Source organism: Dendrobates tinctorius, unplaced genomic scaffold, assembly GCF_039654945.1.
Source record: "Dendrobates tinctorius isolate UK_male_01 unplaced genomic scaffold, ASM3965494v1 ptg000134l, whole genome shotgun sequence".
Taxonomy (NCBI): domain Eukaryota; kingdom Metazoa; phylum Chordata; class Amphibia; order Anura; family Dendrobatidae; genus Dendrobates; species Dendrobates tinctorius.
In genome coordinates this window covers 12,082,027-12,100,016 of record NW_027361802.1, presented here as the reverse complement: position 1 = coordinate 12,100,016, position 17,990 = coordinate 12,082,027, and the positions used below count along the sequence as shown (strand labels likewise).

The 17,990-nt window shown below is 40.1% G+C and overlaps 1 protein-coding gene across 1 annotated transcript in view; it reads left to right on the top strand.

Moving 5' to 3' along the window:
- The first annotated feature begins 1,678 nt into the window (after positions 1 to 1,678).
- The window catches only part of TRPM3 (transient receptor potential cation channel subfamily M member 3), a 710,253-nt gene continuing 693,941 nt past the window's right edge, over positions 1,679 to 17,990 (top strand). The window contains exon 1 of the mRNA XM_073543729.1: positions 1,679 to 1,840. Coding sequence (XP_073399830.1) covers positions 1,751 to 1,840 — 90 coding nt within the window. The 5' untranslated portion in view covers positions 1,679 to 1,750. The remainder of the gene's footprint in view (positions 1,841 to 17,990) is intronic.

Sequence of the window (17,990 nt, the reverse complement as noted above, 5' to 3'; positions counted from 1 at the left end):
ATACTGTAGCTGAATAGATAGATAGATAAATAGATAAAAGATAGATATTAGATAGATAGAAAGATAGATAATAATGGATAGATAGATAGATATACTGTAGATGAATAGATAGATAGATAATAGATAGATGGATAACAGATAGATGATAGATACATAGATGATAGATAGACAGATAAATAGATATGGGATAGATCAATATGAAATAGATAGATAGATAGATAGATAGATATGGGATAGATATAGAGATAGGTAGATAAATATTAGGTAGATGGATAGATAGATAATAGATATGGGAAAGATAGATAGATAGATAGGTAGATGGATAGATAGATAGGGGATAGATAGATAGATGAATAGATAGATAGATATGGGATAGATAGATATTAGATAGATAGTTAGATAGATAAAGAAGAAAGAGTTAGAGCAGCACAAGCAATAGAAAAATAAGGTGCAAGGCCCCCCCAGGCAATGACCAAACCTCAATATAGAAATCCAAAAAATCAGATGCAGCACACCATTCTTGGTGAAAAAGAGCTTTTTTTTAATTAGCTCATCATGGCGATGTTTCGGTTCAAAAAGTGAGAACCTTTTTCAAGCTTTTTCACTAAGAATGGTGTGCTGCATCCGATTTTTTGGATTTCTAGATAGATAGAAAGAAAGATAGATAATAGATAGATAGATATGGGATAGATAGAAAGATAGATATGGGATAGATAGATAGATAGATAGATAGATAGATAGATAGATATGAGATAGATAGATAGATAGATAGATAGATAGATAGATAGATAGATAGATAGATATGGGGTAGATAGATATTGAATAGATATATATGAGATAGATAGATAGATAGATAGATAGATATATATGAGATAGATAGATAGATAGATAGATATGAGATAGATAGATAGATAGATAGATATGGGGTAGATAGATATTGAATAGATATATATGAGATAGATAGATAGATAGATAGATTGATAGATTGATTGATAGATAGTTAGATATGAGATAGATAGAGAGATGGATAAATAGATAGATATGGGATAGATAGATAGATAGACTGATTGATAGATAATGTAGAAAGATACATAGACATACTATATTCCATTCTATGCGCCTACTTTAGTTTATATCGTCCTACTTTGTGCACATCAGTATTTTCTCTGGGATTTCATTGCCCTAATGAGATGCAGCATATAACCCAGTTCTAAACTAAATGGATCTTATCCACTTCACACTGTGAAACAAGTGGAAATATGAAAACAAATAAAGAGCGAGCCAGAGAGTGGGAATAGGCAGAATACATGGCATGTGTGGAAAGTGAATGAAACAGCATGTGTAACTGGGAGCAGTGAAGAAGAGGAGGAGGAGGTGAAGGAGAGACACACAAGACTGAGAGAGGTAGATTCCTATTTTTATGTAGGCTACCCCTTTCCGTTAGACCGACTACCCTCCCCTGAGCAGCAGGCTGATTGCTTCCATTCTGCCACATTTGGTATGCATGAGCACTGCTGCTTCAAGACAGGAGGTTGATTTTTTTTTCTTTTTAAGGAGGATCAGGAGCTAAAAGAAAATCCACTTTTCCAGCCTTCCAAGTTCCCGGGAGCATCAGCTGTGCGGGATTGCTACAAAGCTGGTGTGGACATGTTGATGAGCATGGAATGTCAGATTTGCAAGGGCTCTTTTGTTCTTTAGATATCTCACAAGGTTTAAAGTGCAATTTCCCAGTGGAATATTACAAAGGGTCATGAGTCAAATTGATGCTCCCCGGCCTCTTAACTGGACCATTCGGAAGCTTTGCCATGCTGCCTTTCTCCCTTCTGTCAGACTTCTAAAGGTATGGATGGAAAATTATGGCATGTCATTGGGAAGAATTGATGTCTAGTGATAACTTTGTTAATTTACTTAATAGGAGCTGTGTTGTGGGCAGGTAGACGAAGATTTGCCGTGATGAGAGTTTGGGTATTTACAAGTTAGGGTTAAAACTGGCGTAAAAGAGAGAACAATGATCTCGTGTTTCCATCCCATAGACTCTGCACTCCGATGTATATATATATGTGTGTACGTGTTCCAGCCGGCAGCATAACCATATGTATTTTGTGTATTGCCCGAGGTCCTATGTCACAGAAGGATACGTCCAGGATGCAGGCGTAGAACAAAAGACTGTCACAGTTGATACAATGCTTATTTCCTAGTTCGTTCCATAACCCGGAGAGACCAATAGCCTCAGACGTGAACGCTTTAATTCCGGCATTGTCTCCATTTGTGGGAGTCATTAAAGGAAGAGAAATGCTAAAATCTCACTTTATCACCTAGAGACGACACATTAAAAGTCAATTGTGATGTGTTTCAATTCATCTCTAACCTCTTTGCGAGCATTAATCCTGTGATGTAATGCATCTTACTGTCAAGTCACTTCCATCTCGAATAAATGCGGTTCTGCTCACCACAAACTTGCACGTCATTAAATATTTAACTGTGCTGGAAAATGGAAATCTTGCATCAAATGTGCCGTGCTGTATACGAATCAAGGAAAAAGGGAAATAAGTAAGAAATGTAAAAGTTGGGACTATCAGGTGCTTGATCACTGGTGCAGCATCACAATACAACCAGCATCTCTGGGAATTGTAAGCATTGATTAGTTTCTTACTGTATATTATGTAATCCCAGCATCTGCCCGACATCAGACATCTAGGCTGATCCCTTTAGTACTGCGAGTACTTTGCACTGTGCACTAATGGTCATTCTGGGGTATAGGAAAGTGTATCCCTTGGATCATGGGCCAGTCTGTATAGGGGCGATTTCTGATAAGCTTCAGATATCCAGAACAGCAGCCAGACAAACTAGTGAGGCCAGGTCTGTGACAGATGTCAGCGCAGTAATGACAACAGGCTATTCCAGGGGACGTGCGATCACGCAGAGGAATTAAGAACGGGGGCATCAGTGACGTGAAAGCTTATGTACAGTGGTAATGAAATGCATACTGTATAGTGTAGAAATCTCTGCTTTGTAATATAGGGGAAGAATTTGGCAAAACCTGGAAATGAACACATGAAATAGACTTGTCATTATTTCTTATTTATGATGCAATATTGTGCGTTTTGTTACATGATTTTCATATTTTCCAACGACCTTTACAGAAGATTTAATATTGTGTGCTACCGTCATCGAAAACCCATCTCTGGACCTGTCAGCATCTGGCGTACAAAGCAGCAATACACCTGCCAAGGTCTAATGATGCAGGGTATCTGTGCGTGCCGCTGCAATAAAAAAGAGACCACCTATATGCAGCAAAACAGCATAGAATATAGCACATCGAAGGCAGTGTTGTCAACTTGACTTTTTAGTTTTTTTTAACAGCTTATAAAAAAAATCACACTATTTTTTAAGGACACATTGGAAAACTATAATACATCTTTATGATTGTCAGTGATCCATATCTACATCCCATAATTCTGATATGTAGACATCAGCTGTAACCTGTAAAATGGTGAAAAAATTACAGACTCCTCAATTTTTTACAGACAGGGCAAAAAAGTGCCCTATTTTTTATAGACTGTCTAGACATTTCTGGATGGTCGGCAACAATGATTGAAGGGTCTGGGATTGGTTTTCGCCATCGGTGGTTTGAGACATTATTTAGTCGTTTCTCTATAACATAACCTCTTGCTGAATGGTTCTCCTGACAATGGGCATAACAGGGTGCCAGCGGTCAGTAATATTTAGCTTGTGGCTTACTGACGGCCGGGTGCACATGATGCTACTCTTATATGCATTAAATACATGATATAATGCATACAGAATGTTGGTGCATGTTCTGCAGATGGTCTTGGCTTTAGATGTGGACCCACATAGACTTCTGGTTGGTTCCTTTTCTTTGTGTATGAGATTGGCTGCTCAATGATATACTGTACCTTTACTAGTAGGAGGTGAATTCTCAAAAAGTGCCAATGAGAATATCATATTTCAATCTTACATGGCAACTCCATTTTTTACATCTATTTACTTTGCTTTGTCTTTGACACCAAGTATTTATTACTGAATAAATATGGTAAAGAAGTGACGTAGAGATGACTTTTTGCTTTCCTGGCATAAATGTTGTACTAAACTGATGACTAATAGTCATGAGTGAACGTGCGCGAATACGGTGTTATCTCAGCGTGCCCCGGTGCTAACCGAGTGACTTCGGCGTGCTTGAATAAAATGTTCGAGTCCATGCAGCTGCATGTGTCCTGGCTGTTAGACAGCAGCAACACATGCAGGAATTTCCTGTTTGCTAGCCAATCCCTGCATGTGTTGCTGCTGTCAAGCAGCCAGGAGACGTGCAACCACGGGGACTCAAGCAAATTTGTCGAGCGCGCAGAGGACACTCGGTTAGCACACGAGCATGCTCAGATAACGCCTCATCTGAGCATGTTTGCTCATCACTAATGCTTACCTATAATATAAGAGTCTTGCAGCATATCTTCTAAGAACTTTGCATTGTACTGCTCAACCGTTGTTCGTCCTGGAAATGTCTGAATTCATTTATCAGCGGGTGTTACCATCCCACTTCTTCCACTTGTCCAACCTACACGGTTCTCTCTAAACACTGATTGGATAGTGTCAGTGTATATGAACACACCCCTAACTGGTAACACCCAGTTGTCAATTTCCTCATATATTTCTAGCAGGAATAACAAAGGAACGGCACAAATCTAAGAAAAGATGCTGCAGAGCCATCATTTGATGAAGAATACAAGTATGTACTGATGTTTTTAGATACTTTATGTTTTCACTGTTGCCATCTTTGGGGCCATTATTATCGCTGTTGTGTGCAGGGAGGTGTGTAAAAAGCGAAGAACCACTGATCTCAGAATAAGAAACACATTCTGTTGACAGTGTAAAGCTGCCATGAATAATGAATTGGGCACAGTGACTTGGTGCGGCTGTAAATGGCATTGTGTAAGATCCAAATCAATCTCAGTAAGATTATGGCCAAAATGTGTTCGGGCCCAGATTAGACACTGCGATGGCCAAGGCCAAGCTTGGCAGTAGGAGTAATAAGCACAGATCTGTCCCTCGTAAGTATCCTAGTAAACAAAGCTGTCAGACATCCTAAATATCCCAGCTAATTGCAGCGGCATTATGAACCCATGGAATATGGCGATATGTGCAGTTTGTGAAAATACCATAAAAGAAAACCTGTCATCTAGATTGTGTACCCAAAACTAATGACATGTAAGTAAAAGCGCTGTAATACTGAACAAATCCCTACCTCGCTTGTAGAAATGCTTCTTCCTGTGTTAGAGAAATTCTTCTTTGAAATCTTATGAAAATGAGTATCGAGTACAGTGGGATGGGACAGTGTGCTTGAGTCTCTCCCTATTCCCTACCCACTGCTTGCCTCCTGTCTCTGACTGACAGATCACTCTTCTTTCAGTTACCTGCTTTTCCTAGCGACATCACTTGCCAGTGCTGTCATTGCCAGAGGCGGTGCACGCGTAGATTTATCCGGATCTGAAAACATCATCAGGACCATACAACGGCTGCCGAGGGGAACAACAGTGCTTGTCCGAGATCTCACTAGGGAATTGCCCACTGAAAGAAGATGGACCTGTCAAGGCAGTCAGCGGCTGGCGAGTAGGGGAAGAGGCAATTGCGTTTCCCACCCCACTGCACTTGCCTTTAGTTTAGGGTATAAAATCCTGAGGACAGTTTCCCCTTAAATTCTGGATATTTGATGTTAAAGATGTAACTTGAAGCTTCTGGGCAGAACTGGATGGACAAATACCTTTTTTTTGGCCTTGCTAATTATGTTATGTTAATGCAAAATCTCTGATAAGACTTCCTATCTATGTCCCATTGATAATACTGTCATCATTGTATAAGTAGCATCTTAAGGGCCCATCAAGTACCAAGGCTTGGTGTATCAGCTACCTCTATACCCAATCTATAGCTATGTCATTATGCGCTACATATCTATTAGAATTAAGCAAATTCCAACATGTTGCATTCGACGCGGGTCACCGCATCGTCAAAACGACGCAAGCAGAGGCATCCGCATACATCCGCACGGGAATAGACAAGGAGAAAAAATACAAACACACAAATTACTAATATAAAGTGTAATAATCACATTAATATAAATAAAGATATAAATATATAAAAAAGTGTGATTGAACCAATCTCCCAAGAAAAGGATGGCAGACCATCCGGTGTGTATAAAAAGATTTACTCAAGGGTGGATAAAAAAGTGCCACAAGATAAGAGTAGAATGTGCAGCATGAATGATGATACAATGATGATACAATGATAAAGTAATAAAAATAATAATAACAAATGGCAAAATTTTTTGTGAAAAAAATGCCTTTATTAAAATATATTGGCACAACAATTAAGTGCATTAAAATTATATATATATAATCATAAAAAAGAAAAAATAATAATAATAAAATATAAAACCACATATGCGGTATACTTATGTATATTGGAAAACCCATTCCATAACAAGAAAGGCTTAATTAATAATACAGGTAAAAAAGTGCATAATTATAGTGACACAGAAAAATAAATATACATTAATAGATGTGCCAAAAGTGCAGCTGTGCAAATAAGTAAAAAACGCCCTAAGGCGTGTGCTATTAAACCAAAAAAATACCTGTAAGCCAATGACCGCAATGTGGATAATATAATGACGCGCCCCGACGCGCGTTTCGGAAATAAAATCTCCTTCGTATTAATGTATATTTATTTTTCTGTGTCACTATAATTATGCACTTTTTTACCTGTATTATTAATTAAGCCTTTCTTGTTATGGAACGGGTTTTCCAATATACATAAGTATACCGCATATGTGGTTTTATATTTTATTAATATTATTTTTTCTTTTTTATGATTATATATATATATAATTTTAATGCACTTAATTGTTGTGCCAATATATTTTAATAAAGACATTTTTTTCACAAAAAATTTTGCCATTTGTTATTATTATTTTTATTACTTTATCATTGTATCATCATTGTATCATCATTCATGCTGCACATTCTACTCTTATCTTGTGGCACTTTTTTATCCACCCTTGAGTAAATCTTTTTATACATCCGCACGGCCTGTGTACCCAATGTTAAAGATAGGGTACGCAGGCCGCTTGCAGAAGTATGCGGACGTAGGCGGAGCTGACAAGAGGAGGTGCGGCAGTGGGTGGAGCTTCACGGAGAATGTCCACAGCCCTCTGCAGCTCTGAGGAACACAAATGTTAAGCCGGCCTAAGAACAGGAGATAATTATCACGGCTCCACTATATGAGGATTTACCAAACTGCTCCTGGCCTAAGAGAATGGGCATTTGTGGTTATACCAGAATTTGGAGCTATGCTCCTTAGACTAATAAAGCATGGAAATAATATGAGTTTATTATTTTCCTATGGGGCACGCTGGTCACTATATGGCTAGTATATGTTCCTATGGGGCATGATGGTCACTAAATGGCTAGTATATGTTCCTATGGGGCACGCTGGTCACTATATGGCTGGTATATGTTCCTATGGGGCACGCTGGTCACTATATGACTAGTATATGTTCCTATGGGGCATGCTGGTCACTATATGGCTGGTATATGTTCCTATGGGGCACGCTGGTCACTATATGACTAGTATATGTTCCTATGGGGCACGCTGGTCACTGTATGGCTGGTATATGTTCCTATGGGGCACCTTGGTCGCTATATTGCTAGTATATGTTACTATGGTGTATGTTGGTCACTATATGGCTGGTATATGTTCCCATGGGGCATGCTGTTAACTATATGGCTAATATATATTCCTATGGGGCACGCTGGTCACTATATGGCTAGGTAGCCTACATGTACTACAGCAATGCTAAGTGGTCATGTCATGTCGCGGAGAAGCATTAGGTTGAGCCACATGCAAATGTTTTCTTGAAGCTTGAACCCATTTATATGCAAGGAGTTATTATAAAATGTCAGTGCTCTATAATATCTACACACACCATACTCATTACTTGTTTGATGATATAGATGTCACAGTCACATAATGCAATGTATTATATAATATATAGCAGCTAATCCAGTGGTGTTTTATGGCCTGACTGTTATTATTACCAGTTGGATGACTTCTTGCTCAAAGATGCATACACAAAGCAGTGAACCAACAAATCAATTAGCGTATCGCCCATCTATCATTACAGCACTACAATGACTAATCCGTCCTGAACAGCGAATTGATGGAAGAACAGTCTGTACGTAAAGAGGCTATGAAGAAATCTACATTTCCCACTGTGACTTCAGATGTAAATGTGTTGGCTAAGCCATCATCATCCTCACGTTTTAAAGCCAGCAGAAATGATTATCTAATAATGTATTGTAATAATTGCAGAATATTAATTGCATGAACGAATGAATGGGAAATCCTGGAGCCAGCGTCAGCACATTCAGAGCTTCGTAGTATTGGTGCATGCAAATACGGCGAGGACATTCTGGAAAAGCAGTTTGATTAGTGCAATCAAGTAGAAATCTCCAGATGTTTCACCAGAGACAAATTATAGGGAAATAATAAGGGGCAATTTCTCATGGGCATTCATCTTTCCCCCCCTCAGAGCAGTGCTCTGCCCAAGACTTCTCTACCTGAATGTGGAAGTTCTCGTCTATGAGCATTATTTTCTCTATATAAGAATAAGGTCACACTCTGATCAGAGTTTGATCAGTGTATTATTATTATTTATTATTGTGTATGATCACAGTGCAATCCAATTATCTCAAATGAGGAAAAGATGGAAAACAAAAAATGTCTCCATGTTCTCCGTTCTCTCTGTCTAGGTGTAATCCTGGCGCAGTTCAATTTTTTTTCCACGGATGCATTAACTTGCTTGGCCAAGAGTGATCCGATTTAAACATGCAAGTTGTACATGACTTGATAATTTTCCTCGGCCAGACTTGGTCCAAGGAAAAAATCAGACATGTGCACAACCCCATAGAGTAACATCGGTCTGAGTGCGATCCGATGTTGGTCCATATTGAATGCGAGCAGAGATTGTGAAGAGCACAAGGAACTGCTAAAACAGAAGAGTGTGAAATTTGTAAAACATATCATTATTATGAGAATTACCTTGGTTTTCTGACACCATAATATTCTGCTAATGCTGTGCCAATAGAGGTATGCTCGCCACTTGGGCCTATCTCATAGCTTAAACTGAAAACACCCTCTAAAATCAATAAGTTCCCAGTAATATATCATTTTGTAGGTGGATTTATAGTTATAGCACCACTCCAGCATTGTTTTTTCAGTTCTGGAGTGGTGCTACTAATCTAAGGTCCCTGACCCTAGTGTTATACTTACCCGTTATCATCTTCACCTTATATTGGCACTACGGTTCCGCTCCACCATTTCTCACAACTTCTGACTGACCGTAGCAGTCAGAGGTAACAGTCACAGGCTCTCAATGCAATTTTAGGAGAGCCAAAATTAGGCTTTCATAGACTTACATTGAAAAATGACCTCCAGGTCCCTCAAGGAAACACTGTAGTGAGCCGGCAGATCACAGACTGCTGGAGACTGACTGGAACGGCGCTGATAGAAGATGAAGACGTCAGTGGGTAAGTTTAAGACTGGGGCAAGAAACTTAGATTAGAAGCACCACTCCACTTCTAACCTTAAAAAACACTTGAATGGTGCTTTAAGAAAGCCGTAATTGAGTTGCATTGCTCTGCTTCATGTCTAAAAGGTTATTCCCATCATTAAAAGGTCATATTGTTTATGTAGAAAATGACATGTGAGGCCACCTCCTATGCCATGGTCCCAGCAGTAAACCTTCACTAATCAGAAAGTTACCACATATCCTGTAGGCAGCTAATACCTTTTATTTTTGGGAATATCTCTTTATAAAGCTCATCTGTGTTTTGTGCATATTCTTGGCATAATCAAAACAGATATCCAGCACTTTTATAAGCTTCTCCCCAAGCTTTCCTTCTTTCATGTTTGGGTGCCGTTATGTTTAACAGCATAGTCTCACGTTTTGACGAGCAAATTAGATTCATAGAATCATAGAATCGTAGAGTTGGAAGGGACCTCCTGGGCCATCTGGTCCAACCCCCTGCTCAAAGCAGGATTCGCTAAATCATCCCTGTCAGATGTCTGTCCAGCCTCTGTTTGAAGACTTCCATTGAAGGAGAACTCACCACTTCTCGTGGCAGCCTGTTCCACTCATTGATCACTCTAACTGTCAAAAAGTTTTCTAATATCTAATCTGTGTCTCCTCCCATTCAGTTTCATCCCATTGCTTCTAGTCTTTCCTTGTGCAAATGAGAATAGAGATGATCCTTCTACAATGTGACAGCCCTTTAGATATTTGTAGACAGCTATTAAGTCTCCTCTCAGTCTTCTCTTTTGCAAACTAAACATTCCCAAATCCTGCAACCTTTCCTCATAAGACAGGGTTTGCAGACCGGTCACCATTCTGGTCGCTCTTTTCTGAACTTGCTCCAGTTTGTTGGTGTCTTTTTTAAAATGTGGTGCCCAAAACTGGACACAATATTCCAGATGAGGTCTGACCAAAGAGGAGTAGAGGGAAATAAAGACTTCACGTGATCTAGACTGTATGCTTCTGTTAATACATCCTAGAATTGCATTTGCCTTTTTTGCTGCTGCATCACACTGTTGACTCATATTCAGTGTGTGATCTATTAGTATACCCAAGTCTTTTTCACATGTGCTGTTGCTTAGCCCTATTCATTCCATTCTGTATATGCTTTTTTCATTTTTATTGCCCAGATGTAGTACTTTGCATTTTTCCCTGTTAACAACCATTCTGTTAGTTGCTGCCCTCTGCTCCAGTTTATTTATATCTTTTTGAATCCTCTCTTCTCTAGTATTAGCTATCCCTCCTAGCTTTGTGTCATCAGCAAATTTAATCAGTTTACCCTCAATTCCTTCATCTAAATCGTTGATAAAGATGTTGAACAATACAGGGCCCAGGACAGAGCCCTGTGGTACCCCACTTGAGACATTCTTCCAACTGGATGTGCAGCCATTTACGACCACTCTTTGGGTCCGATCACTAAGCCAGTTATGAATCCTCCTAACAGTTGCCTTGTCAATTCCATACTTAGTCATTTTTTCAATAAGGATTGTATGAGATACTTTGTCAAGTGCTTTGCTGAAGTCAGAATATACTATATCTACAGCATTTCCTTGATCCACCCAATCAGTGATTCCGTCATAGAAGGAAATTAAGTTAGTCTGACATGACTTATTAGTTACAAACCCATGCTGACTCTGTTTAATCACTTAATTCTTATCCAGGTACTGACATACATGTTGTTTAATAATTTGTTCAAAGATCTTTCCTGGTATAGAAGTCAAACTCACCGGCCTATAGTTGCCTGGGTCCACCTTCTTCCCCTTTTTGAAGATAGGAACAACATTTGCTATTCTCCAGTCTTCTGGGACTTCTGTTCTCCAAGAAATTTCAAAGATTATGGAGAGGGGTTCAAAAATTTCTTCTGCTATCTCCTTCAGTACTCTGGGATGTAATTCATCTGGACCTGGAGACTTGAATTCATTTAGGTTAGCTAAGTGTTTCCTCACTATCTTTCTGTTTTTTGATATCCTGGATTTTTCTGTTCCCTTAATAGGACAGTGAAGAACAGTTGATGTTACATTTCCTTTCTGAGAGATTGCATCAGATAAGCTGCTCTATTTTTTTCCCTTTCAATTGAAATGGGAATTAAAATTTGTAGACCTCTAGTTATAATTTACAACAGGGGCAAACATAATGTTGATACAACCTGTGAAGCTGCACAGGGGCCCAGGAGTTAATGGGGCCACAACCACCTCCAAAGTAGATGGAATTGTGCATTATTAGGGCCCATATATTGTTCTTGTGCAGGGGCCGTCTCCTCTTCTGTCTGTTTCCGTCAGCAATTTACAATGTCTGATTGAAGTCTTCCATTGCCAAAAACGGGAATGGATGAGACTTTTAGCTTTAGGAAATTAGCGGTGTGAAAATGATTCTACATGAAGAAAAGTGAATTTGCAAATAATTGGTCTAATTTGACAGTGGCTGTCACTCCACTGAAGGGAGTCTGGAGTCTGGAGATCGAAAGAATGCTGCCCTCATGAATACCCTGGACTCAAAATGGATGTGTCCCATGTATCCGGCTGGAATATGCTGTCCTTGCATAGGGCCATATATTAACCCCTTCACTACCAAGGGTGGTTTGCACGTTAACTCCCGGGCCAATTTTTACAATTCTGACCACTGTCCCTTTATGAGGTAATAACTCTGAAACGCTTCCATGGATCTCTGTGATTCTGACATTGTTTTCTCATGACATATTGTACTTCATGTTAGTGGTAAAACTTCAATCAAATAACTTGTGTTTATTTGTGAAAAAACAGAAATTTGGTGAAAATTTTGAAAATTTTGCAATTTTCCAACTTTGAATTTTTATGCTCTTAAATTACAGAGATACAGCACACAAAAAACTTAATAAGTAACATTTCCCACATATTTACTTTACATCAGCACCATTTTGGAACCAAATTTTTTTTTTATTAGGAAGTTATAAGGGTTAAAAGTTGACCAGCGATTTCTCATTTTTGCAACACCATTTTATTTTTACGGACCACATCACATTTGAAGCCACTTTGAGGGGTCTATATGATAGAAAATACCCAAAAATGACACCATTCTAAAAACTGCACCCCTTAAGGTGCTCAAAACCACATTCAATAAGTTTATTAACCTTTCAGGTGCTTCACAGGAATTTTTGAACATTTAAAAAAAATGAACATTTAACTTTTTTTCACAAAAAAAATACTTCAGGTTCAATTTTTTTTATTTTACCAAGGGTAACAGGAGAAATTGGACTGCAAAAGTTATTGTGCAATTTGTCCTGAGTACGCTTATACCTGATATGTGGGGGGGAACCACCGTTTCAGTGAATGGCAGAGCTCAGAAGGGAAGGAGCGCCGTTTGACTTTTTCAATGCAAAATTGGCTGGAATTCAGATCGGACGCCATGTCACGTTTGGAGAGCCCCTGATGTACCTAAACAGTGGAAGACCCCCACAAGTGACCCCATTTTGGAAACTAGACCCCCCAAGGAACTGATCTAGATGTGTAGTGAGAGCTTTGAACCCCCAAGGGCTTCACAGAAGTTTATAACATACAGCCGTACAATTAAAAAATCATATTTTTTCCACAAAAATGATCTTTTCACCCTCAATTCTTATTTTTCCAAGGGTAACAGGACCCTAAAAGTCATTGTGCAATTTGTCCTGAGTACGCTGATACCTCATATGTGGGTGTAAACATCTATTTGGGCGCATGGCAGAGCTCGGAAGGAAGCAGCACCATTTGATGTTTTTGGCTGGAATTGAGATCTGACACCATGTCGCGTTTGGAAAGTCCTTGATGTATCAAAACAGCGGAAACCCCCCACAAATGACACCATTTTGGAAACTAGACCCCCCAAGGAACTTATCTAGATGTGTGGTGAGCACTTTGAACCCCCCAGTACTTCACAGAAGTTTATAATGCCCGGGCGTGAAAATAAAAAAAATCGTATTTTTTCCACAAACATGATCATTTAGTCCCCAATTTTTTTATTTTCTCAAGGGTACCAGGAGAAATTGGACCCCAAAAGTTGTTGTCCAATTTGTCCTGAGTACGCTGATACCTCATATGTGGGAGAAAACTACTGTATGGGCACACGTCAGGGCTCAAAAGGGAAGTAGTGACGTTTTGGAATGCAGACTTTGATGGAATGGTCTGCGGGTGTCATGTTGCCTTTGGAGAGCCCCTAAAGTACCTAAACAGTGGAAACCCCCCACAAATGACACCATTTTGGAAACTAGACCCCCTAAGGAACTTATCTAGATGTGTGGTGAGCACTTTGAACCCCCAAAGGGCTTCACAAAAGTTTATAATGCCCGGGCGTGAAAATAAAAAAAATCGTATTTTTTCCACAAACATGATCATTTAGTCCCCAATTTTTTTATTTTCCCAAGGGTACCAGAAGAAATTGGACCCCAAAAGTTGTTTTCCAATTTGTCCTGAGTACGCTGATACCTCATATGTGGGAGAAAATTACTGTATGGGCACACGTCGGGGCTCGGAAGGGAAGGAGTGACGTTTTGGAATGCAGACTTTGATGGAATGGTGTGCGGGTGTCATGTGCTTTCGGAGAGCCTCTGATGTGCCTAAACTATTCAAACTCCCCACAAGTGACCCCATTTTGGAAACTAGACCCCCCACGGAACTTATCTAGATGTGTGGTGAGCACTTTGAACCCCCAAGTGCTTCACAGAAGTTTATAACGCCTGGGCGTGAAAATAAAAAAATCATATTTTTTTCCACAAAAATGATATTTTTGCCCCCAATTTTTTATTTTCGTAAAGGCAACAGGAGAAATTGGACCCCAAAAGTTGTTTTGCAATTTGTCCTGAGTAGGCTGATACCCCATATGTGGGGGTAAAGCATTGTTTGGGCGCATGGCAGAGCTTGGAAGGGAAGGAGCACCATTTGACTTTTTCAATGCAGAATTGGCTGGAATTGAGATCAGATGCCATGTTGTGTTTGGAGAGCGCCTGATGTGCCCAAACAGTGGAAAACTCCCAATTCTAACTCCAATGCTAACCCCAACACACCCCTAACCCTAATCTCAGCCCTAACCCTAGCCCTAACCCTAGCCCTAACCCTAACCCTAACCCTAGCCCTAACCCTTACCCTAACCCTAATGGGAAAATGGAAATAAATACATTTTTTTAATTTTATTATTTTTCCCTAACTAAGGGGGTGATAACGGGGGGTTTGATTTACTATTTATGGCGGTTTTTATTTTTAGCAGCTGTCGCACGCTAAGGCTGTGTGCACACGTAGCGATTTTTAAGCGTTTTTGCTGCGATTTTTGGCGCGAAAACGCTGCAAAAACGCTTACAAATCGTGTACAGAACGCCCCCCATGCATTCCTATGGCATTCCGCACATGCTGTGCTAATGCTGCGCCTTTTTCTGCGGCGGAATCGCATCGCGGAAAAAATCGCAGCATGCTCATTCTTTGTGCGGAATCGCAAAGAATTGCCGCGATTCCGCACCCATAGGAATGCATGAGAATCGCTTACTTCCCGCATGTGGCTATGCCCACCATGCGGGAAGTTAAGCGTCTCATGTGCGGTTGGTACCCACGGTGTGGAGGAGAGGAGACTGTCCTCCAGGCCCTGGGTACCATACCCCTGTAAAAAAAGAATAAAAATTAAAAAATCAGGGTATATTTACCTTCCGGCGTCCCGCGATGCATTCCCGGCCTAAGCGTTCCCAGTAATGCCTTGCGGCAAGGTCCTGTGATGACGTAGTCTCGCGTGACTCTAGCGATCTCGCGAGATCACTATAGCAACGCGAGACTACCTCATCACAGGTCTCGCAAGGCATTACTGGGAACACTGAGGCCCAGGAATGCAGCTCGGGACGCCGGAAGGTAAATATACCCCGATTTTTTATTTTTTTTTTAGCATTTTAACATCCTATCTTTTACTATTGAGGCCGCATAGGCGGCCTCAATAGTAAAAAGCTGCTCACACTTGTCAAACACTATGTTTGATGAGTGTGACCAACCTGTCAATCACTTTCCAAGCAATGCTTCAAATCGCTTGGAAAGTGCTTGAATATCGCACGCGAAAATCGCGGCAAAATCGCGATCATAATCGCGGTAAAATCGCGGTGAAATCGCGCGGAAAAAAACGCGCGATTTCTGGGAAGGAGTCCGGTTTTTAGTAAGCGTTTTAAAACGCTACGTGTGCACATAGCCTTAAAGACGCTTTTTATTGTAAAAATAGTTTTTGCGTCACCACATATTGAGAGCTATAATTTTTCCATATTTTGACCGAGTCATATGAGGTCTTATTTTTTGCGGGACGAGTTGACGTTTTTATTGGTACCATTTTCGGGCACGTGATATTTTTTTTTGATTTTTATTCCGATTTTTGGGACGCAGAATGAACAAAAAACAGTGTTTCATGAATTTCTTTTGGGGGGTGCGTTTACACCATTCTGCGTGCGGTAAAATTGATAAAGCGGATTTATTCTTTGGGTCAGTACGGTTACAGCGATACCTCATTTATGTCTTTTTTTATGTTTTAGCGCTTTTATGCAATGAAAACCATTTTGTATAAAAAATAATTATTTTTGCATCGCTTTATTCTGCGAGCTATAACTTTTTTATTTTTTTGCTGTTGACACTGTGTGGTGGCTCGTTTTTTGCGGGACAAGATGACGTTTTCAGCGGTACCATGGATATTTATATGCGTCTTTTTGATCGTGCGTTGTTGCACTTGTTGTTCGGCAGTATGATAATAAATCATTATTTTTTGCTTCGTTTTTTATTTTTATTTTTTAAGGGGTTCGCTAAAGGGGTAAACTAATGGGACAGTTTTATAGGGCGGATCGTTATGGACACGGCAATACCAAATATGTGCACTTTTATTGTTTTGTTTTTTTTATTTCCAAAAAATGAATTTATTAGGGAATATTTTTTTTTTTAATTTATTTAGCGATTTTTTAAAATTATTTTTACACTTTTTTTTAACTTTATTAGGTTGTCCCAGGGGGGACATCACTGTCCTATGACAGATCGCTGATCTGTCAAATCACAGATCACTGTGACAGTCACTGGCATAGACGCAGGCTTCCTCATGCCTGCGCTTTGCAGGCACTGAGGAAGTCAGCTCCCTGCAGGCCCCCGAAGGTCCCCGTCGCCATCTTGGATTCGGGGACCTGCAGGGATGGAGCCCCCCGCAGCAGCGCTGCACATTGTGCTGCTGTGGGGGGCTCAGGGAAGCACGGAGGGAGCCCCCTCCCTGCCGATGCATCCCTTTAACCCCCGGTACACCGCGATCGTGTTTGATCGCGGTATGCAAGGGTTTAACGTGTCGGGGGCTGTCTGTGACCGCCCCTGACACATTGTGCCAGGTGTCAGCTGTGATAATCAGCTGACACCCGGCCACGATCAGTGGCGCTCACCACGTGAGCGCCGCTGATCGCACTAGACGTACTATTCCGTCCTTGGGACTTAGGTCCCAGGTCACATGGACGGAATAGTACGTGCATTGTAGGAAAGGGGTTAAATTAAGAGATTTGCTTTAAAAGTGTGACAAATATAGAGACAACAGCATTAATATTGTAGATATAATAGTATTTCACTTCCTACTATGTCACGATCACACATGATGGTCCTATGTCTCAAGTGCTCTACTTCACATAGCCAAGCTTCATTTTTAATTACCCGGATATGTTGCAGAGATATCACTGCCAGAAAAAGAAATCTGTTACATTGCTTTCCAAGCACTACAGTACACTTTCTTGATAACCACTAATCCCCCAGCTTTCTGTGCTTCAGAAAGACAAAAGTCCAGTTTAAGGATTTACTGCAGAGGCATTATACCAAATTGTAATGTTGCTCCAGATACAAGGACAGCAGGATGCACACACAGACACAACATTTTGTCCTTAGGAATAGTGACTAGATGAATGTTTGCCTAAACAATCCTGGATATATTGTTCATGACCGCCAGGGGTTGAGTGACTATATGGCTGATCATTGGGTACAAGCTCAAAAGTGGATCCTGGCATTTGGAGCACAGGTAAAAATTCAAGTATAAGTGTAGGGTCTGTAGTGAAAGTCTGAAAGTATTCCTGTAGGTTCAGGTATCTTTTCAGAATAACCTGTCTTGTATGTGTATATGAGAAATAATACTGCTTCTGGGATATGTTTTGTGTCCTGCATGGTTCACCAGTTTGCCCCTTATTATTATTATTATTATTATTATTATTATTATTATTATTTATTTATATAGCGCCATTAATTCCATGGTGCTGTACATGAGAAGGGGGGTTACATACAAAGTTATAGATATCATTAACAGTAAACAAATTTACAATGACAGACTGGTACAGAGGGGAGGGGACCCTGTCCTTGCGGATTTACATTCTATG